Raw genomic sequence first — 24,332 nt, forward strand, 5'->3', positions numbered from 1 at the left:
CACACACACACACACACACACACACACACACACACACACACACACACACACACACACACACACACACACAAAGTGTTTGTTCTGTAAGAAACAAACCCTTCTATCCTGCTCTCTGACATGTGCTTCCTCAAAGTGTTTATGCTGAAGCAGAAAGTCCAGGAAAAGCAAACTAGGATGGGTGGCATTAAAACAATCAGACCAAATGACTGATCAACTCAATTAATCATTAATTCTCCTTTAAACAGGAAAATGTGAGTCAAACTTTATTGAACTGAATTAATTTATAGTCACGTTTCCTGGACACCTGCTGTGGCCATATTATTCACCACTGTGTGCTGAGTTCAACGGAAGGGAGGCTGAGTATAAACAAAAATAAATTTTGGAAAATCTGAAAGAAAATACATTTAACTGTGTTTACTTGACAGATTGCACCCGTGAGTCCACCGTTTAAGCCTTGCCTGGCTACTACAGGCTCCAGGGCCGTGCCATGTGTCTAACTTTGTGCTACAGTTAGTTCAAAAAAATCAACAAAGTTTTAAAACTTGCAGATCTTATCAATTAAGAGGAATTTGGGGGAAGGCCTAAAGTTCTGCACGTTAGAGTGCTATAAAACCTTTAATGACACTCTGTGTTGAAAGCATGCCTGCTCATGCGGCTGTAGAGCACAAATGTACAGGATTTCATTACAACGAATCAGAGGAAAGTGATGTAAATTAGAGGACTTTTGCTGGGTGGCTGGGGTCAAAGAGTGCTTTAAGCCCCACGTATTTTAGGTCTCACCCTCTGTTTCCTTTGCAATCACATTTCATTAGTGGGGTCATATTTTTGAGAATCCATAGAATATAATCAGCAAGTTCGCAATGAAGGGCAGTTGTAATATGTTTCACCTGAAACACATTACATCAAAAATACGTTCTTCTATTATTATTTTTTTCCTGTTAAAAGAGCCCCTTAATCCTATGATGTTGAGACAAGGAGCTGTGTGGAGGACATGAAATGGAAAAAGCCATTTGTCATCACCAACATTTCCAGCCGGGTGACAATTTAAAATGTGAATTTACTGCTGTCTTGGAGCTCAGCCAAGTGGTTTTGACCGCTAGAAGAAAAGAGAGGACTATTTCACATTTGTGGTGAATTCTACTAGCTACTGTTTTGGGCCTTAGCAGGTTTTTCTGGGTTCTTTGGTGGAGTGAAACTGACTCTGAACACAGCTTGACATATTATCCCATTACACATGTATCATATATGATGTAACACTGGTGTTAATCTGAAATACTTCTGTTGGATGAAAGTGCTGAAAGTGTTTTTGGTTTAAAATCTAAAGGCTAGGTTAAATTGCAAACAGCTTTATACAGATAAGAGTAAGGTGACTGGCCTCCTTTATAGCTCATCATACTTATACTTATCGTTAAATGTAACTGTTAATGCGAAAATCCTCCAATTCACAAATATTTCAGGAGAGTCTAAGACCTCATCCACATACAGCAGCAGTCTTAGTGTCTCATGAGCCATCGGAAGAGTCCCTTTGAGACTGCTCCACCTGTGACGGGGCTGCACCGTGCTGAATCATATTAGTGACTTGGGGAGCCATGTTGAAACACAGCATACCACAACTCCCGTGTGAATCTCAGACCTCTTCATTACAGCGGCTGATAAGCGAGCATTAGCCTCTATCTCTAGGCCCGCCAACTTTCTCCCATTTCCTTATCAAAGATTCCGCAATGCCCAAGAAAATATTTGGTGGGAAAGCTGAAATGTATCCCACAACTAAAAGGCTTTGCAAGCTCTTAGTGGCAGATCCTCGTGATTGGAAGGACATGATAAGATAAAACGCTGTGGACCAGAATACTGAAACAGCATTTTGTTTTTAAAAGGTCTCAATTCTACATCCAAATGTATCAGGACAGCGATTATCCACGCAGCATTGTTTCTTTGTTACGCTCTCCCAGCTGTTGTGATGATTTTGTGGAAAACTGTGCTCATTACTGGAAGCTGGAGCAAGCAGGAGGTTTTGAGCAGGCTGCCTGCTCTCACCCATGCAGTGTAATTGGCTCTCCTACTCAGTGAGGTATCTCTTAATAAAGCAGAGTACCTCTGTCTATCCATCTATCTATCCCTGGCGCCATCTTTCCGCTATGCTCAGCAACATTAGCCGCATGAGAATAACAGGGTTGCAAGAATGCCCCAAACCTATTTCAAGATTAGTGGTTTCAGTTGACAAGCTGCTACAGTATAATACTAAATCCTTAGAAGCTGCACTATCATAACCTTAAACTTGGACTCGAGGCAATGCAGGGTGGAGCTGATCTAACTACTATTAGCCATAAAAAAGGGACGACGACACTGGCATGACAGGGGCTCATGGGCAGATGCTGATGACCTCAGGAGCCCACAAATCACCACCCGTCATGCAGTCTTACATCTGGATGCTCACACTGTGTTTTTTACTCCCACTTGGGATGACAATTTGTTGCACAATAAATAAAATCTGTTTGCTTTAAAAAAATGTCTTCGTGAACATAACGTGTCAAAGATTGTTTGAAGTGACGGACTGTTTTTCAATGAAGAAAAAAATGGTATTAATTTATGTAGATTTAGAAAATCCTGAATCGCTGTTTTATTTATTTATTTATTTATTTTCATTTCAGGTATTGAGTTGTTTAAGTTGATGGAGAAAGCACGGTGGGTATACATGTGACACATTGTAAAGTCCCATCTTGCTCTGTTTGCGGACTTGAAGCATGAAAATATGCCTGACAGCTGCGGGGAAACATATGCAGCTGATAAGCTTGAGTTAAAACAACTGGGTATTCATCTGGAGGTGATCAGAGGATAGTTCTACCAGGAAAGACACATTCCAGTTATGATGAGATTCAGCTCTAATTAAGCGAACTCCAACAAAAACACGTCCTCCAAAGAAAAATAAATCTAATTAGAAATGCCACGCTGTCGTTTTCTGTCTCCCGCACTTTGTGTCAACATAAAAAGATGTATTGTAATGCATACGAGAACTCTTCGAGAAGCCTTACAGCATGCATAACAAAACACTGACTGTAGAGTAAGAGGAAGTGAGAGTACAAGATATGCTGCTGCTTTCATTATATAGTTCAGTTCTCCCTTTTTACTCATTACTCCTCATTATATCTGCTGCACAAGTCAACAACAAAAGGAAACATCGTGACAGATACCACGAGCCAAGATCTGGGGGAACAGATTGGAAATGCTGCCACCTAGTGAGCATCTTGAGGCAATAATAATTTAAAAAATCCAAAAAGATTTTATACCATCTATCCATCCATCTAGTTATATTCTGCTTTATTTTAGGAAAGACTGTAGTTGAAATGTTGACATACTCACTGGATTCACTGGATTTCATTATGCTATTTCTGAAAATGTATCGGCAATAGGAAACAATTTTAAATTCCTTTAGAACACATCTATGCTACAACCCTTTCATCAGTTTTGGCTTGAACAAACTATACTAAACAGCATCCTATGTCCTGTAGACATGAAACAGCTTCTGTTAAAACATGAGAAATGATACACCAGATATTTGTATATTAAGCTGTGATTGTATAGAAATATCCTAAATTATTACAGTGGAGATTATTGTGGACTTCAGGAAGCACACAGCCCCACTCCCCCCCATCATCCTGACTGACACCCCCATCACCTCTGTGGACTCATTCCGCTTCCTGGGTACCACCATCACCCAGGACCTGAAGTGGGAGCCCACCATCACCTCCGTCATCAAGAAAGCCCAGCAGAGGATGTACTTCCTGAGGCAGCTGAAGAAATTCAACCTGCCAACACGGATGATGATGCAGTTCTACACTGCAATCATCGAGTCCATCCTCACCTCCTCCATCACCGTGTGGTACGCTGGAGCCACTATCAGGGACAAACAGAGACTGCAGCGTGTTGTGCGCTCTGCTGAGAAGGTGATTGGCTGCAAACTCCCATCTCTGCAGGACCTGTACACCTCCAGGACACTGCGGCGTGCAGCCCGGATCTCAGCTGACCCTTCTCACCCTGGACACAGTCTGTTTGACCTGCTCCCCTCAGGCAGGAGGCTCCGGTCCATTCGCACCAGAACCTCTCGCCATAAGAACAGTTTCTTCCCCTCTGCTGTTGGACACATGAACAATAACCACATGACTGTCCCCGCCACTAACACATGACCCTACGCTGTGTCACTGCATCATTTCATGTTTGGCACTGATCACCACCTGCACTCATGTATATATCTTTCTTTGTAGCACTCATAATTCTTATTCTCATGTATATATCTCATGTATATCCCATGCACATATCTTTCTTTCTACATAGCACTTTAATTCTTATTGTTTGCACTGAAGCACCGCAGCAATTTCCTAATGTTGTAAACCTCAACATCTGGCAATAAACCCCATTCTGATTCTGATTCTGATTCTGATTCTGATTCTGATTCTGATTCTGATTCTAAATGATCCTATATGAAGACATGATACGGGTGTTATGGACACTTTAGAGACATGCAGTATCAGATGAGGAGAGCAGTTCTGTCAGCAGCCACTTGGTGATGCTCTCTCAACATGCAGAGGGCTCCACTTGACATTTAGGGATAATACTCTAAATGAATAAAATATTGCAGACTCATTTTTCATGAAGCAGACTGATAAGTCAATAATCCACGCAAAAGCCTGATTTTTCTTATTAAATCTGCACCACAATCACAGAGAAAGGGGAAGGAAATGAAGCCTAGCAGAGCACTTTGTGAGATCATTTTAAAACTTTATGACAATTAAGGATTAGATTGCACAAATGGAACGTCATGTCCCCGATATTTTGTATATTGAATGTGATAACAGAGGAAAATTTAATTAGAGGCTCGGCAAATATTCCACAATCTCACAATTCCTCTCTAAGTCAGTCTGGAAAGTCACTGGCAACATGGAATCTGCTTGAAAATGATAACATCTGCATTAAACAACGTAAACTGACAAAGCGAGTTCAAAAAACAAGCCGTGTCAAATGCAAGACTCATCGGTCACTATTATAGTTAGAGTGGTGCCGAGGGTGAAGGCTGATCCGTCGCCTTGGAAGGAAATTCCTTGCTGCAGTCTTCCTGACTTCCTCATTAATCAGCCCCCTCTAGTCAGTGCCAATGAATGCTGACATGCTGAGAAAGACACTGAAAATGCTGCGATTAACGTATACATTTACAGAAGCTGCAACTGAAGATGCGATCTGGGTGACAGGGAGTGACGAACATTTCCACGGTTACATAAAAGTATGAATTGAGCGAAATACTGTAAGGTGTAAGCAAATGTAAAACTAATCAACTCTGGAGGGAAAACAACACAAACCATATATCTGCTTTCTATCCCCTTCTTGATGAGTGAACTGCACAAAAGCTTAAGTACCTATTTCCCATAATGAATGGGGAAATGGGTAGCTCTGAAGCACATATCCATCAGATATTTTACAGACTGCAGAAATGCAATCAAGCGTATTGATGTACACAGACTCTTAAGTATAAATCCGTGGGTTTTATTCAAAGGGCTTTTAGTGGCAAATCAAATGAGCTGAGCAATCTTTTCCAGACAGAGCAAAGCATCTTACGCCTTCTAAAGTTATCTGATGGCACCAAACATGTACACAGGCATGGCAGGGGGCTTGAGGTGACTTCCCATGGAGTTGTCAAACTAATGTACCACTTTGATTTAGTATTTTTTTTGAAAGTAGGTCAAAGATCAGTATAATCAGAAAAATCAGAAGGAAAAACTTTGAGGTAATTGCGCGTATGTGTGTACTTATGTGATGTATTTTCATTAAACTAAGTTTGAGAAGTTTATTTGAGCACACCGGGACGCACTTGATTAATGAGGCCATCCTCTGGCTTGTATGCATATGCGGGGCTCAAAAGCATTGTTGATTTAATTTGATTTCTTCACGATGTACAAATAAGTGGGCTCAGAAATAATGCATTAGTGAGCGTAAAACAAACACACACTCGGGAGCTGAGACGTAACACAACTGATGCAGTAACAAAACAGAACTAGTTCATTAAGAAACGTGATAGTAATTCATTATTTAGCTCAAAAACAGATTTAATAGTAGTTAATGGTTTACCTTTATTAGTATGCTTGGCTTTTTTGGTTTAAACCTTATATTTTGGATATTAGACTGATGGTTTGTTACAATGTCATTGTATTATGATATTAAATTAATCATGTGTAGGTGGAATCTAGTTAGCCTAAATAGCCTATATTGTGAGAATATTTGTGACTCAAACTGCTGCAGTTATGATTAATTACTCTGTAAATCACTCTAAAATAGTTTGGGGGAATTCTAGACTCAGGGGGTGGGTCAATGCATAGTAATTTTGGACATTGAAACATGTCTAAAATACCTGGTGTGACTGTAGGGATAGACTATACACTGATTTTGCTGTAAAATGATAACAAACCATCTTTGATGATCATTACATTTCGAGTAGATAGCTAAAAGAAAAGGGACTTCAGCCATGACCACTTCGCTTTGCTGAAGGTTGAGTCTCATTTGATGCCGTGGATTTACATGATCAGAAACAAAATCCAGGAAAGTGAGAGCAGCCGATCTCTGCAAGCCCATATCATCTGACAGCTCAGCTATGAGCTGATGTACTGGGACCTTGAGGTCTGCTTGATCTAAACTTGTGCTTAAATAAGTTTATAGAAAAGTAAGATACGCTGATCTGTTGAGAATTTAAATTTTATTATTTACCTCACATAGGGTAACAAAAGAAAACAGAAGCACATGATATAACTTTTCAGGAGTTTGTGGTTTGAGCTCTTAATTGGAATTAGCCCAGTCAGATAAGACTGGAAGTCAAGGTTGAAAGCGCTGATAAAAGTGAGTTTGGACCCTGAGTTTAGTTACATTTTTTGGTTAAAAATTAAATTGCTTATATAATTTTATATACATTTTTTGATATTTGTATTTGTATATACAAATAGTTTCATATAAAAAGCAATATAATAATCTAATTTGTTTTTAAATTTTGCAGGACACTGGAAATGGCATGGATAAACGACATCTCCACTACTGAAAAAAATATGGACAACTTCTTTCCTCAAAAGGGTTTGAGATCCTTTTGAAGAGCTTGGAACAGCTGGATTAGGGTGTCGGTCCATATCTCTTTCTGGTGCTTGTTGGTGATACGAGCCAGGGTCTGAGTGGTGTACACTAACGTCAGCACTGTCCTCTCAAAGTCCTGCCAGCTCAGAGGTTGGCGCCGCTGGGTGAGCTCAGCCGTCAGACGCCTGATGTCGGAGAGCCTTTTAGGCAGTACTTCCTCACAGATGACTTCCAGCTTTTCCACACTTCTCAGGGAGGCCAACTCCTCATCTGGAATCAGCAGGGTGTGTCCATCACCTTGTATCTGCATTCCACCCAGCAGAATCTGGGATATAGATAGGCATCCACTAAATTCACATTCACATATATAAGCAGCTAACTGAAAAATGGAGTTGCTAGCAAGGTCACGTCCTATTTCAATCTGTTCCAAAGAGCCTAATCATCTAAATATTTTGAAATGAGCTTAAGATGGCATAAGAAAGTAAAATATCTTTTTCATCAATGTCACCAAAATATCTCACATTCCTGCTAATGATTAGGAACACAGCAGCGGTACACAGTGTTTTGTTCTAATCAGCAGGGTGAGGCCACAAATGTGTTATTTTTAGAAGTCTTGTGCACATTCTAAGCATACTGGTTTCCTTTAAAGAAACACTAGCTCATGAACTATTTCGGGGCTTAACTGACCTCAAAAAGCAGCTTGATGTCCTCCACTGAGTGCTGGAATGTGGGGTTGATCAGTGAATATGTTCCCCGTTTTATCCTGTATGCAGATGGGTACAGCACTAGAACACACAAGAAGAAAAAATTGGATTATAGAATCTCCCTTTTCAAAAATTAAGGCAGGACATTATTTATTGTGACATTTAGAGGTTGAGTAAACACATATTCATTACTGTTCAAATATTATGTATGTGGTTGAGACTTGGGCTCCAGCTGTGAAGAGATCAACTGGTCTTTGACCTGAGCCACAGTTGCTACAAGCACCAGCGGCCTGGTGCCCCCAGAGGTGCGATATCTGCTTATTGACTCGTGGAAGGGCAGGTGTAACTGACCTCATTTGGTCAGGCTTCAAAGTGTCAGCCCATATGTGTAGCAGACGGGGGATCTCATAATGTGAGGTGTCCTGATACGGCTGGAATGAAACCCCTCACTTTCAGCTAGAAACAGTTTCTGCTGCCGCCTCATTTCTGTGATAAAATTGAGCAAAATCCATATTTTCCTGGAAGTGATAACAAGAGGCTAAACCTCACATCTAGAGGTGGACAGCAGCTAACATTACTCACATACTTTCCTAAGTATCTGATGTACTAACAATTAAGCACGGGGCTATTTTGGAATATTTTGTTTTTACCCTAATTCAGAGGTTTTTAAAATTCTTTTTAAATGCACATTGTACAGTGTGATGAAACTTCAGAGTTCATAATTCTGGACCACCAGAGTGAGCTGCTCTATAGAGATGTGAAATTGGAAAGAAAAATCCAGCAGAAGCCTAGCTCAGGATCTAGAGGAGATTCATCAGGTCCTTCAGTTGATCTGTCTGCCGATCACTGAAGCCTGATCAGAAATGGTCTCAGTGGAAGAGTGGCTCTCAAGAAGGAAGGGGAACAGAGAGAAAGGGCTGGGGTAAGTTAAATTACACAAGAACTGATATGGTTAATCCCATTTTACAACTTTTGTTACAAATCGAGTCAATTAGTTCACTGGTCTAAAATGAAAAATAACATTATGGTCTAAATTGTCTAAATGACATAGCTGTGTCTAAGAAATGATTTGTGAACTTCCTTAATCTAGCAACACATTTGCATTATAATATTTTGGATAGGAGTCCTGTGTGACAGTGAACAGATATTCCTACTGGCAAGTTTATTCCAGGCTAAAAGAAAGATTAAGAGTCACACGAGAATGTGCAGGGTCTGTTTGTAATAATATAACTTTGAATACTGCCCAGACTTTGAAAACTTTTTTATGTATCTCTGTTATCTCTCCAAGAACCATTTTTGTTAATGTAGCATCAGGAGAAGGAACTGAAAATCAAATTTGATTTGCACAGAAGGAGGTTTCACAGTATAATGAATTAAGGTAAAACTTCCTCTAGGGTTCTACAGCTGTTCAGCTCTCTTTTTCCATTGCTACCCATATTCTGTTGCCGTCCAGTACTCCATTCAGCGTGTAAGCCAACACACGGAGATCTTAATGAGGTATACAGTATATAAACACTGGCATTCATGTGAATTTGGATGTCATCCTTCCTCTCTGCTACAGTGGCATCTATGGATTGCTGCTTCACCAATTCTGCAGTAATGATCAGCTTGACTGCCTGCAGCATCGCTGGCCAGATACATTTAGCTTTATAGCAATTGTCAGGCCAGCCAAAGCCACACAAATTGGCAGAGCTCCCTATGTACCTGCTTCCTGCTTGGGCGACTGCCAGTCTCAGCTCTGGCCTTCCTTTCGCAGCACAGCCACTGCTCTCAATGTAAAGAAATGTGTAGCTCCACATTTCCATGTTGGGGTTCCAAAAATCTGGCACATCTGTGTAATCTTTAGCATGTTACCTCAGTCCTTCCACCTGCCCCACCGTCAGGGGCCATAGCCAGACGTTGTGAAATCTCAAATAAACTATAATATGAATTTGGGTTTCAAGGATCAAAACATATGTACTTATTGTAAATTCCAAATGCAGATGAAATGCTGTTCACGACCCTCATCATAATGTCAGAAATCAATAAAAGTTCAAACACTTCTAATGGAGAAGTTTGAACTTGTTGAAGAGTGACTCTGAAGCAATATAATATGCAACATGCACAGTTGTTCCAACCCCCAAACACCAAAGACAAGTAGAGAGAAGATTTCCCCAGATCAAGTACTAACATCCAACTCTAAGTGGATGACAACTTGTAGGTGAAAATGTATACTCCTCATTGAGTATGCAGCTCCCAAATGCATCAGGTATTGTGGAGGAGCGATGCCTGTGCAGACATATTAGTTACCGAATAGATACGGTAGCTTCAGCGGGCCATTGCTAAAGTAAACAATACAACACCCGAGGGTGCTCATTAGAACAAGGGTTATATCGTTAAAGGATTGAGGTGATGCGGGGAAATGACAGCTTGGAGGCCAGCCCAGCGCTGATTTACATCTAAAATTAATAATCTGTAATTTACATAAAAAGGCTCTGCTACTACTACAATAGTCCTTTGGCATGTAGGAAAGTGTGTGTTTTATGTTTATAGCAGCTCCAATAGCACTTTGGAATAAAAATATTATAGCTTGTTATAGTTGGAGCTGCATTAGTGTATATGTGCACAGGCAATAACAGTAATTCTAGTCATTCCATTAAATTGTTCGATTTCTCCCAGCACAATATTGTGAGGGCGATACTGACTTAGAGGAAAGATAGGTAGGGGCACACACTGGATATCTAAATGAATCATGCTTAAAGATTACAATGAAAATGAACTAGCTTATAAGTTTGAGACACTGTGACTGACAATATGGCCAATAACAAAGAAAAAGGGCACATATACGTAGAAAGGAGCTAATGAAGGAGCACAGGTGGTTGTGAAGGTCAGGTAGAGATAACAGATGTGAGAAATTGAGGCCAGTGCAGAAAATGTACTGAACTTTGCCGTGACAACATATAAAATCCAGGAATTTATCATAGTGAAGGAGAAATAATGATATTTAGTCATTTTTGATTACCAACCGCTATGCAAAACTAATGTCTTTGATTATGCTGCGTTAATGTGCAATATTTATGAATGTGAAAGTGACATCTCAGCTTTAATCACTACGATTTTATCACATGTAAGTGAGGAGGCTGGTGAAGGTAGGCTGTCCATATATGTTAGAGCTGGATTTTTCAGGCTTTTCCATGAAGTTGTTTTTGGTGGGTGGGGGGTCGGGAGGTAGGGGTCGGCTAACGTGCAGGCGAACAAACCATCACGAGGTGATTCATTCTTATGAGCAAATTTTTCTTTTTTCTCATTTTCAGCTTGAATGTTTAATATACTGCTGATGTCCTTTATCACAACATATCAGCTTTCCCTGCTGCTTGTTCTAAGCCCATTCACCCGTCATGCTCCCCTCCCTCCTTCGGCGCTCCAAACAATCAATGTTTGGATGGGCAGGCTTCCCCCCAGTGTCATTATGTAGAGGCAGGGAACTTGTAATCTCCCGCTAACTGCTTGCAAGGAGATGAGGGAACAACAAAGATCCATTAATTAGCTGGGCTAAATGGTACTCCTGGCTGGAAGGATGTCTTGACGAAGACAGAAAGAGAGAGAAGGAAAAACAATCAAAAACAGAAAAAAAAAAAAAACCCAAATGAATGTCTGGATCCCTCCAGCGTACGATAAAAGAGGGTGAAAAGGACACAGGATACAATGAAATCTTCCCTGCAATGGACCATCTTCTACATTTCACTATATCTCCAAATAATAGAAAATGGTAAAATCCCAATCCATGACAGTATTGTAGTGAGAGAGAGATTTAAATTCTACCATTTATGATGTAAACACAGATCATCATAAATACTCCGAATAACTGTGAGGCCAGCAGTAGTAAAGCCCAGCTGCAATAAAGTCATGCAGTGGTGCCAGGGAAGCTGATATATACTGGGGACAGTGGTGACAACTGGAGATATGGGAGAAAGGTTGCAGTTTCTCCTGGTTCCCCATCACCCACACTCCACCTCATGGAGGTGTGAGCTTAGCCTTTAATAACCCACACAAGCCTGGGCACATTCCCAACTCATCACTTGGTTAGTTTCTTCTGTGATTAGTTGGTGTCACGTTTACATGCAGTGCCCTTTAACATTGTTTTTCAAAATATGCTAATGTTGTGAAGAGGCATATAAAACCTATTGCAGGAAGAGATGATTCAAGGTCACATGATCCAGCTGTAACTAAGCTTCATCAGATTGGAAAGTTTTAGGCCTAATCCTAAAAGTAGAGAGGGTATCTATTCTCAGTACCAGTGTTCAATAGCTCTATTGTCTTATTCCAACTAAAGAGATGGGTTTGCAACCAGCAACTGCTAAACTACTAAAGTTGAAGTCATGTCATGAACCGCTGTGTGTCTAAAGGTTTTGTAGATCTGATGAAGCAAAACAGGAAAACAGGTCTAAATAATAACAGCTTCAATGCTTCTTATTTCAGAGAATCAGAAAGTCCAAAGTCAAGTCCAAAAATCCTTTAGTCAACGAAGCATTTAGCTGGGGAATCCAACACAAAGAACACAAAGCTAAGGAAACACACAACTATATGCAACAAAAGACAAAGGAATACTGAGACAACATATATACAAAAGGTAATGCAGGAAGAGGAGACGGGTGAGGACCAAAACCAAGCTGAAGCCAATCAGGGAATCAGTGAGGACAGGGACAGGAACAAAAGCTACACTCAACATGAATAAAAACAGAACCCTTTAAAGTAAAGACAGACAACAAGATGGAGTGAACATGAAGACAAAGATGACAAAGACAAACAGAGATGAGACAGAAGGAGGAACAGAAAAAGGGGAACTAATTAAAAACAACCCTAAAGTTACTGTTTTAACAGCAACTGAAGGAACAAATAACAAGGCTAGAAAGACAAAACTTGTAAACACAAATCAATTAATGAGTAAAAAAATTAAACACTAACAATAACAGAAACCTAATCCAAAGATCACATAACTTCAAAACTACAAAGAATTCTGAACTTGAAAATTCAAAACCCTGGGTCCAAAACCGGGTGACCACTTGTTTAACCATTCACAGAATGATCGCAGATCAGTTGCTCACTACTTCCTAAAACTTGTTGGCTTGTTGGTGGTTTAGTAATTGGTGACCTGAAGGCCAGACAGAGATTGTAGAGTTTGTATGGAAAGTCCCTGACACTCACCAACGCTGGCCGAGCAGTACTTTTCACAGTTTCAACTGTGAAAAGTGAGACAGAAGCAGGAAACATTTACTTTCAAGTTAAAAGCTGTGCCTAGTGTTTGCAGACAATCCGATGTCTTTACTGCAAATTCTGCTAATCACCAAAGAAATCACAAAGAGATTTTTGGTGCAGGACTCTCTTCGCTGTTGATTTCACCTACAGACACAAACCTAAAGACAGTACTTGCCAACCAGTTTGGGAATACTTTTCAGTTATGTATGACAATGTTAGACTGTCATACTGGTGTCATACTGCAAACTGACCAATGACTGATTGTCATGAGTGCTATTCACAGAGCGCTGAATGGCTACAACCACATCGTTGTAAGATGATGAATGATGAAATATATACTCTTAGGCTCTCTCTTTGATTCAGCGATGGCTGCCCAAATCAGCGATCCTCACTGTCCTGAATGTGCACATCCTTATCACCGAAAGAGCGGCTGCTGGCCTGTACATGTAAACAGAGCAGTCCTGGACTGATTCTATGCTGTGCTATCCACTCCTCCAGTGTGAACTGAGCTGCTTGCAGTGAGATTGTAAATAGAGAACTGCTGTTTCCCTCAACTCCAGGAACATTTCTGAACATTAGCTTCACTTTCTTTCTGCTCTTGTTTAGAGCAGCAGTGGGCAGTTGTTGACAACACAGACAATTAATGCATGTTCAGAAACTTTTTATTGACAGTGTCACTTTGGATTTTTGATTTATTGCTGAAGGGGGAAAAAAAGTCTTACAAACTTTTAATAAAACAATGATTAAAAAATGATTTCCTGGATTTTGGTGATATGGTATAACAATGTAAACAATTCTGAACTTTCTTTGTTTTTGCTGGCTTCAGCATCATGTGACTTGTCTACAGATTTCAAGGCCTGCGAGTGATGAGAAAGGAATTTCCTCAGTGAGTAGATCCAGTAACAACAGGCCAGTCATTTTTCGCTGGAAAACGATCTGCTGATGTCCTGCAAACTGCAATGTTCCTGCTAACTGAAGAGGATAAACACATTCTTTCACAGCTGGAACCACAGACTCGTACCAGGACTCAGCCATCACAATTTGACTCTGTCTCTGTCTTCTAGTAATATTTTAAATGATCCCACAAATGAAAACAGAATAATTTTTGATGCAAATATACTCAATGGTGATAAAATTGCCATTTATCTCATAATAGAGAGACACTAATCAGACTCTTAATAATTGCGCATTTAGACCTAATTACCAGAGCTTGTGTGCCAACATACCTTTCCTGTGGTGCTGACTGGCAGCACAGTAGCTGCACAGGTAAACAACAGTGAGTAAAGTCCACCACTGTGCCATGCTGATGCTCACAACCAAGATCCACTCGTACAAATCAGTACACACTCCCTTCTTTCTGAGTTCTGTCTCTCAGTCATAAATGAACATCTCAACGATGGATGAGAACCCTCCTTTCCACTTCATAGGCTTTGTGCATAGGATCATCTTTCACTGTGTTCAGTTTTCTTTTGTCCCCTCCCTTCTTCATCTACTTTCATTTCTTTTTTTTCTTTTTTTCATGTGTGTGTTCTCTTCTCAAGCCAGGGTGTCTGGGCTCTCATCTGGAATTCATCAGAATTTTGGGAAAGCCTGCCCTCTTGGCTGGACTTTTCTTACAGCTACTGGATGACTTTACTGGCTGAGTGGTTCAGCCACTGAGTGACTCTTCAGTTGACCAGGCAACTGAGCAAATGGTTGAGTGGCTGACGAAATTGCTAACTGAACATAATCACATCCACTGAGCTACAATAAAGCCAGTTATGAGAGCGATGGACTACTCAGGATAATAACTAATTTTACCACATTTATCCCATCACACTGTAGTCAGAGGTCAGACATGGGACAACAACTTTTTTTTTTCATTTATTCACAACATTTGAAGAAAGAAGCAGCCTGAAGTCCAAATAGGTTGTAAATAAGCCAAGAGTTCTAAGAAATAGTTCTTTTAACCCCCCCAATCTTCTGGATAGCAGACAGTGACAGATGCTATTTGGCTGTACAATATGATGGAGGTTAGTGCAGTTTATCTTCCACAAGTGGCATCAAACCAATATTTGAGATTATTTTAGCTTCATAAGAAAATGACCCAGGTGGGTGCTTAGAATAGAATAATTCTGGTATTTGCCTTTTATTTCCTTTAAGTATGTCTGGGTCACCTGAGGGTTCCTTAAGCCCCTTGCTTACTGCCCTACTACTTTATAGCCTGTGTACTTGTGATCCCAAATCTCATCATTTGATTACTGCAATCTATAATAAATGCTAGTGATTCTATTTACTCACTAAAAATGGAAACTGTCCCCCTTAAGTAGATTAACATTTTTGTTGTTGCTATATGCTTAAATTCTTGGTTATTTTATTACATTTTTCAAATTCATCTTTCAAGAAACAAAGTACCTGCCTTAAAAGAATTGTTTAGATGCAGGTAGGGACCCCAGTTCTGCCGCAGGTGTATTCCTGCTAAAAGGGAGTTTTTCCTTCCCACTGTCGCCAGGTCCTTGAACAAAGAGGGTCTTTTGATTGTTGGGGGTTTCTCTCTATCGTTGTAGAGTCTTTAACTCACAATATAAAGCGCCTTGAGATGACTGTTGTTGTGATTTGCTACTATGTTAAAAAATGGATTTGAAAAAGTTGAAAGTACATCAAGAAAACCCGACTGGAGACAAACAACTAGTCAACATCAACAACGCTGTGAGGACCGCTCAGAGCATCTTGATTAAAGGCTGTCAAGACTCTCTCCCCAAGTCTATATTCTCTCCTCCACAGTGCCTTCTGCTCTTTGTTGTCACAGAATATGTGCAATAAACACGCAGTACGCCTTCTTGTGCCAAGGCATATAATAGCCTGTGTAGGTGCTTTTGGATTTCAGATAGTATGCTTTCTTGGCTGATTCTCTAAGGCTGTGTCTGCTAAAATAAAGGAGATAATATTCCAGTGATGGTCTTGCGTAAAAGCAGTTAAAAAGACAGACACTTGTGGCCCTGCAGTAGATTAGAGAGCAATAATTAATTATTCAAATAGAGTCTAACGATATCAAACTTAAATGCTTATTTTAACAAAAACAAAGGTGATAAGAGCTAGTTTCTTATCGACACTATGCCATTTGAATAAACAATGAAGTCTACTTTCTGCATGAAGTTAACATCCACTTTTTGAATGGAAAGCCACTGAAGTTTCACCATTTGACAGAAGCATCAGTAGTTTATGTCAACAAATGCATTTAGATATGATCGCACAAGACAAATAGTTCTCTCATTTCATTTGAGTAGTAAATGAAAAGTCAGTGAGACGTTTGGGAAAACTTTCAGCTGATTTTAACAGTGTGAAAAATGACACAATCAGTGAAGGATTCATGCATTTCATTTTAGTGTGCCCAAAAAAATCTGATGGGAAATAAAGTGAAGAAGGTGCATGGAAGGATTATACAGCATGCAGCATAACAAAAATATTTTTAAAAAAAAAACAGCTCATCCTGCTTGATTAGGAGACATAAAGCATAGAAATGGTAATTTAGTGATATTAAGAAATTTGATTCATTTACACAGCTCTGAATTTATGTGCTTTTGCTTTACTGCCACCATATGTTTGCATCTTTGCTAGTAGCAGATGGGCGCCCAAGGTATAATGCCCTCAGCTTTCTTTAACCTACTCAACACAAAACACAGTTGCAAGGATGAGAACTCTGGAAGAGTGCCTCTGTGGGCAAGCTGTAAGTCTCGTTCGCATGCGATTCACATGAGTAACACGTAAGGCGCAGGCAGATGGCGTTCTGAAGGGCAAAACAAAAGCCCAAAACATAATTCTCTGCTGCTTATGTCCTTTGTGTTTGCCTGCAGGTGCACAGATTTAACTACTGTAAGACAAGAAAAATGGTAATGACCCCTGAGTGCGTGAGGTTGTACAAACACAGTCCGATCATGTGCAGTGTGAAAGAGAACCAGTTCTCTTGTCTCTGTAACCATGAGGGGGCAGTGTTACGACACAGATCCTGAGTGATCCACAATTTCCCAACTTATCCAAGATCCTGCAGTGATTGCTGCTGCTCCCCAACTCTTTTGACGATGGTGCATGAATTCCAAAATAATTGAATTCTATTCAGATAAGGTCTGGCAACGTGAATGCAGCCACTTAAGAGAGATCAAAGAGGTTGTTTGGGTTCAAACCAGGTGGGGACCCTCGAGACATCCTTTAGTTTAATTGCTTCTATGCTGCAAATCAGTGGAATGCCTCAAATATGCAAATTTACACGAGGCCACTGCACATCTGAACTTGCACGAGGCTTGCTTAACAGTCGAATTGCTATCACGCGAAAAGTCTGCAGCTGCAGTTTTATGTTATAATGCAATGAGTCAGGATAATAAATAAACACCTGATCTGATTGTGCAAATAAAGAAAATGCTGAGATTCGGACCGCTGGGGCTTGGTACCATTGCCCAGGTAAGAGACTGTGACTCATTGGGAGTGTTTGGAAGAATAGCGAAAACTTGTCATTTTATGATGTAGGTAGTTATTGGTTTGACATATTGCTGCAAGTAAAGCCTGGAGACCACAGCAAGCGACTGCTTATACACGTTTAAACACATTACCTGGGGAAAATGCTTCCAGAGCATATACAGTACTGTTAATATACATGTATATAATGTTGTTCAGTTCAATGTTTCTTTTTAGTTTTAATCCTCAACCAAATCTCTGCTGAGACACCTTCCTTTTTAATTATTTCACTGTAAATGACAATTGGTTCTTGCTTTGTGCTCAAGGTTGCAAAGAGGTAAAAATAAAATAAAAATCACAAGGACCATATTAAAATAAAATAAGAAATGAAAGTAAATATCAGAGACAAGGTTGCAGAGAAAAGTGCATCATGAGGATAAATACAACTTAGGAGTCCAGGCTTTAGAGAAAGAGTGAAAAAAGTTTGAGAACAGTTAGAAATGAACTCTTAGAGTTTAAAACCAAGATCTATTGATTGACCATAGTTAGTGGCAGCATGGCAGCCGTCACAACAAGTGAGGCCAGTGTGAGAATGGGCTGTCTAGAGAATCTCTACCTACCTGGCAGGAGGCACATCACACTTCAAAACAACTCAACAAAATACTGCGAGCATGTGAGTGCTCAACCACAATGCCTAATCATCATACCTCAAGCAGAATAATTACCTTGACTGTCCATCACACCTCTGCAAACAATTTCATCAGGGCTCGTCAGCACAGAAGCACAGTCACAGCACTGAGTCTTTAAATGGAGCTAGCATGTCTTGGACAGCTTGGAACGTCACGATCAGCCCTCGTGGGTGCCGGGTGTCTCCAAACCCTAAAAAGTAGGTACTTGTCTGCCTGATATATCCTACACACTAGAGAGGAGACAGCTACAGCAGCATGTTAGCCTAAACAGGCCACCTGTCACATTACTTTGGCATGCAGTATTTATTACCAAACAATATCCCAATTAGCCATGACAGGAAACAAAGCTTTGTAACACTTGAGAAATTAATAGAACGTGTTTGCAAAAATCATGTTGCTAATTTTCTCCTATGTTCTCCTGTTTGACCAATTAATTTATAATAGCCTGATTCATAGTCAGCTGTGCAGCCATTATTACAATGCACGAGTGTAAAACAGCAAAACAACATAAATAACTGTCTTCGCAGTTTAAAACCACAGACACACTCATTAACATGATGTATAGCATAGATTTTAAATTCTTTTCTTTCTTTTTTTTTTTTCCAATAAAAGCTACCACTTTCAGACAGTGGTGTTGGGGAACTATGAACACAGAAAAGTAGTATCAGATTTTTATCCACCATGCAATACCATCTGGAAAGCATCTGATTGGCAACAACTTCAATTTTCAGCTTGACAATTATCCCAAACACATTGCCAATGCAGTAAAAACATACCTGGACAGAAAAGCACACAGTGGCTCACTACCAGTCTTGGGTTACCAAGAGCCCGAACTTCAACACTACTGAAACATGTGGGAACATCTGGACAGAGAACGTAACAACATCCAAAGAAAAGGTTTGGATGTCCTTCGAGAAGCCTGGATAACTATTTCTGAAAACTACTCAAAGACATTAGTAGAAAGCTTGATTAAAAGAGTTCAGGCTGTGCTGAAGAATGAAGGTGGCTTTAGAAGGGACACACATCCAGAAGTTGCAGTAGTTGCTGCAGAGAGGGATATTTTATTTCAAGCCAACAGGAAAATAATCACGGAAATAGTTTAAAGAGACATTACGAACACATAGAAATGCATATTAGCTACGCAGCATAATTTTTCCCAGCACTGAATGCCACTGGAATGTACTTCATGCACTTCATACCTTTCTTTGGTCACTAGCGACTTGGCTTTAAACATATTATCTCCCCCTGCTGGTACTGCAATTTGCTGCAACTTGTGCATGCACGTCCATTTCACGGTAAAGTGGGAAATGGACATGGTGGACTGGCGTGTCTATTGTATGCTTTGCCGTGATATCGGGGTGTCCATTTATGTTTGCGTGTGTCAAATAAATTGATTCATCTTTAAACAAAATATATTAAATAAAATGAGGCGTACTCAGAACTTTTGCACAATACTCTCAAAAAGCTAACATAAAGCCAGATCAGTGTCAGATTATAGTCATTTAGGCAAATGTGTTTCATCTTTTATGTTCCGCATTAGCAGCATGATACCAAAACCTGCTGAAATGTGACTGAATAAATTGATACTGCAAATTGGCTACACTTAAATCAAACAGCTTTTGGTACCTAAAAGGTGTTTTGTGCATTCACATTTAGATTATCTTCATAGAGTTAATTCAGTCTATGCTTTGGAACTGCACCAAAATGGGCAACGCTATTAATGCCTCTGGGCTCCCCATGAGCCCAGAAGGCCACAATCACTGTCTTTGTTATAATTTATATAATTGCACAATTTCTTCAAAATGTGGACCCCTGAAATTGCAGATAAAAACTTTTGTATTTTACTAAATCAGCCCCAGTCTTTAGTTTTAATACCTTTAATATTTTAGATGGTGTTATGCTGACATGGTGAATATTCTTTTAAAAAATACATTTCATCAAATTATCACTGACTAACTGATATGCACTCAAAGTAGGGCAGGGAAATAATCCACTGAAGGGAAAATTAACGGGCTCCCAGAAAAAAAAAAGAAAAGAAAAAAAACACCCGGGGAAGATGTGTGCGGCTGCTCAACAGGGGCCCACAGCTCATTTTACCCAAGGCCCTTTGGCCGATTATGTTTCTAATGAAAAATCATGTCTATGCATAAAATAATGTTATATGCTGAAAAAAAACCCCTCTTCTTGTGTACTTTCTGGAACGCAAGAGGAAAAGAACAAAATGTTCACAGAACAGAAATCAAACATATAGTTTGACTAAGCATGTTTGTAGTTCTTAAAAAATAAAAGATCCATGTTCATATGACAACAGAATTAAAGCTGGGCTATCTTTAATTTATCATATAAATTTAATATCCATTAGATTTCTAAACATAATGTTTTAGGTTTTGCAACCAAAGGGCTAAGTTAAATTTATCTGAAATTATGAAGTTAATTAGCAAACTAGGCAACACTAATTGCTTGTTTTCGCCTTCAGAATAATAGTATGGAAATCTGACTGTGGTGTAAGGACTTTTCTGTCATGTGAAAGTAAAGCAAAGCTAATAATTCATTAATCTCAGGATCAGGAAAAGTTTACAGGATTTAAAGGAAAGCCAACCATCTCCCCGTGCCCCACAGCCGCCCAACTGGTTGCTTGTATCTCGAATAACGATGGATGTGTACACTTCATTTCCTGTAATCATGCGCCGCTCATGCTTGCTTGTGCGTTAGCGGATTTCAGCATGTTAATGAAAGGTACTCATTGAGTCATGGTGAAAGACAAACGCATGGGCAGAGCAACATCACTCACCATGATCATGACCGATGCATGAATTGGTCTCACGATTTCCAGTTACAGTTATTAACTGGTCATGAGTAATGAGGAAGCAGTTTTCTGGGCCTCATCATAAGTGCCTCAGTATTAACACACTCGAGAGAGGGGAGTCACGATGTGAGCCACAAGCATAGAAACACACTGACTCAAGCTTACATAAAACAAGGTAATGAGAACGCGCCGGCATATTTATTTATTTATTTAGTTATGTTTTTAGGAAGTACTTGTGTGGATACTTATGAGGAAATTCAATTAAAATGGTTTTCAAAAAATAATTCAAATTGATGTTTGTATTTCTAAGTTTTACTTGATTGTAAATACAATTTTAATCTTTACCTTTAAAGGGCTTATAAATCAACCTTATCTAATGTTATCATAGAAATAGGATAACCGAATAAGTTTTATGTAGTAAAGCCCATTTGGCAAGATGAAAATGTGCTCACAGCAAAAGTATGGCCACCATTTGATTTTGGAGGAATCTTTACTTATATTTACTTGGGTTTAGGGATCAAGACAGATCTCGGGCTGCCTTTCTTCCGACTAATGCCAACTTGTTCTTGTTCCGCCTAACAGGGAAATTTGCAAGCTTTCAAATACAAGCTCTATTCTGTGGTTGATGGATAAAGTCAATTAATTAATCTAACTTCTGCAGCTGAAGCTTGTTGCCAACTATACAGCAGATTGCATTCATTGAAGCCCGGTATTCTCTTTGTTACGATTTGAGTTGATGAGCTACAAATGCTCCAGATTAATAACATTTTGACAGTGAGAAAAGCTGAAACGATCTCTGTCTGGAAACAGGATACTGTTTTTAGAAAGTTTTTAGGACTCTATTGAGTGCTGTAGAAAAGTTAGTGCAGCCAATTATTCAGTAACATGTAGAACCACCGTTAGACAAAATTGTGGTCTTTTAATTTCCTACCACAGCATTTCAATCAGGTCGCGGTCTGGACTTTGACTGGGCCATTGCAACACCTTGATCCTTTTCACCTATTCTGATGTAGATTTAATGGTTTGTTCCGATGCAACTCTGCAGATCTACGCCATGATGGCATGCTCTTCTAGAGAGAAGTGGTTCTCTCATGGCAGTCCTTCCAATAAACCCAGTTTCTAATGAACTTCAACATTTAACAAGCTTAACTGTTTAACTAGTAGAGTCATTCGCTTTTTTGCAGTCTCTCTCTATCCAGATGTTCCCAGATGTTATGGTGAATTTGGTCCGATGTCCACTCCTGTGGCATTACGTTAACACATACTCTACCTAAATGATCCTGACTGGCAAACTGCCAATACTTCTGTTTTGATGGTTACACCTGCTGATGATCAGTTGATCAAGTGTATCTGGTTAGCAGATCCTTACCATTTTAATTCTCGTGGAAGCAATAAGGATGTAGTTGATATAGGGGCTGCACAGTATCTCGAGAAAACTTCATCATAGGAAACAGTGTAAAGTAGTTCTAATAGAATTAAACTCAGTTAAATATTGTCCCCCACTTATATGTACGTAAAAGATGCGTCAGTAAATGTTTAACGTTTTGTAGGATTGGCTTATGTATCTAAAGTAAAGCTTCTATTATGTCAGTTAAAGAAATTTCAACCTGAACAAACAGTACTCCAGAAGGTGTATGATCGTGTATTGTGAAGACAGAGATGAGGGAAAAGGCTAGGGGGAAATATAAGAAAGAACTTGAGGTCCTGGTGAGCTCTGATATTACTTTGAGTACAAGCTAATGAGCTGTTCAGACAAACAGAGACTGCAGAAGGAGTCTAGTGGTCAATTTCATGAAAAACACACAGTCAAAATTCCCCCTGAACACACTACTACATCTTTGTTTTTTCTGTGGGTGATTATTACAAGGTAGAAGTAGTCTCATTGCTTTCCTGCCAGTAGAACACATAATAACAGTAATATCTTCCAATATAAAACAGAGCTTTTCCTGCAATTATGGCAAACCTAGTTCAAAAGTATTATACTTTTCTTCTTGTTCTTTCTAGGGTGTGTGCATCTGCATGAAATAAAACATTACATTTGAGTCTTTTTCAGCATGCTAGACAGGCTCTGCATCAGTCTCTATTAGACACCTGTGTCTCTTGTGGCAGCTTCCTTGACCTCAGTGGATGAAAATGTTTCTCCACCTGTACAGAACAAAACTGGAGTCCTGTGAGACATCATGTGTAAGAATGAAAGATGGGAAGTGGTAGACACAGACTGAACCCAGCAAATGAGGTCTAGGGGGCTGTGTAGTGTGTGTATTAATATTTTGAGTGTGAGGTGGGAGGTCAGTATAGGGAGGTGGGATGAGGTGTTCATTCTTTTCTCCGATATGGAAAGCTGTGTAACACATCAAAGCATGTGCAGCCCAGATTCCAGATGGCCGATAGCAGTCTGTGGCCTTCTGATGATCATGCATTGCTCCATTGGGAACTGTTAGGGGGGCTGGCTTCGGCTACTTGTACCTGGAAGACGCTAAATAGGTCTGATGAGGAAGGAAAAGATGTATCGTCATAGACTGAACGTCATAGAAAACATGAACTTATGGCACGACAGCTATTTTATTTAATGAGGAGATTTGTAAAGGACGGGAGATTCTGAACCTGGAGGTCACAAAAAATGCTTTTAAATAAGATTAAATAAAAGCACAGGCTCAGATGAGTGAAAGAAAAGAAGTGACTCAGACTAATTGAAAAACCCCTCTAAATAAGAAAGGTGAAAAAAAAAACATTTTGTAAAGTGAGGAAAAAAATAATAATAAAAGATGAGTAGGGAAGAGCAACCAGGAAACACATAGTACAAAGACTGACTGAAAAACAAAAAGGCTTTTCGAATGGCTACAAATCCACTCAGAACTATTGGTAGAAGCTGAAAAAGCTTTAAAAGAAGGTCAACAGAGAGTAAAATAATTAAAGTTCAAAACATGCCAAAAGCCTATATGGCCTTTGGCAAAAAGTACTTGGTTTATGGTTTGACTCAGACTTCCTGCTGGGATGCCAGAAATTCAAAAGAAAGAGTCTTTGCACACATGAATTCTTAAATACTTGTATTTGATCAAGGAAAAAACAGCATGCACAGCAACAGTGTGAGGTACTGCTCAAGGTATTTTATACTTTTAAAGTTCAGCTTTACAAGATGTCTCATAGGCTTCATATCAAGGAAAATTCTTTAGTAAGTTTTTACTTTAAAATGTGTTTATAGTGCTATATTGTCATTTACATGACAGGACAGACAGTAACTAAAAACATAAAGAAAAAGGTAAAACCACTTTGCAGTACAAGAAAAAAAATCAGTATTTTAGAAAGCAGAGAGGAACATGAATCGTAAGTGTTTAGGTTATTTAACCTTTCCTTTGCTAAGAACAGGAA

The 24,332-nt window shown here is 39.5% G+C and overlaps 1 protein-coding gene across 1 annotated transcript; it reads right to left on the reverse strand.

Moving 5' to 3' along the window:
• Positions 1-4,473: 4,473 nt before the first annotated feature.
• LOC102310744 (protein FAM180A) lies at positions 4,474-14,480 on the reverse strand. Its single transcript, XM_005923546.2, has 3 exons — positions 14,267-14,480; positions 7,789-7,886; positions 4,474-7,426 (listed from the first exon to the last, which is right to left on the reverse strand). The coding sequence occupies exons 1-3, from the start codon at positions 14,340-14,342 to the stop codon at positions 7,097-7,099; spliced, it is 504 nt and encodes a 167-aa protein (XP_005923608.1). The 5' UTR covers positions 14,343-14,480; the 3' UTR covers positions 4,474-7,096.
• Between the last annotated feature and the right edge of the window lie 9,852 nt (positions 14,481-24,332).

The sequence above is a fragment of the Haplochromis burtoni genome, unplaced genomic scaffold (genome assembly GCF_018398535.1).
Source record: "Haplochromis burtoni strain Fernald_Lab_line unplaced genomic scaffold, NCSU_Asbu1 Contig_49, whole genome shotgun sequence".
Classification (NCBI taxonomy): Eukaryota; Metazoa; Chordata; class Actinopteri; order Cichliformes; family Cichlidae; genus Haplochromis; species Haplochromis burtoni.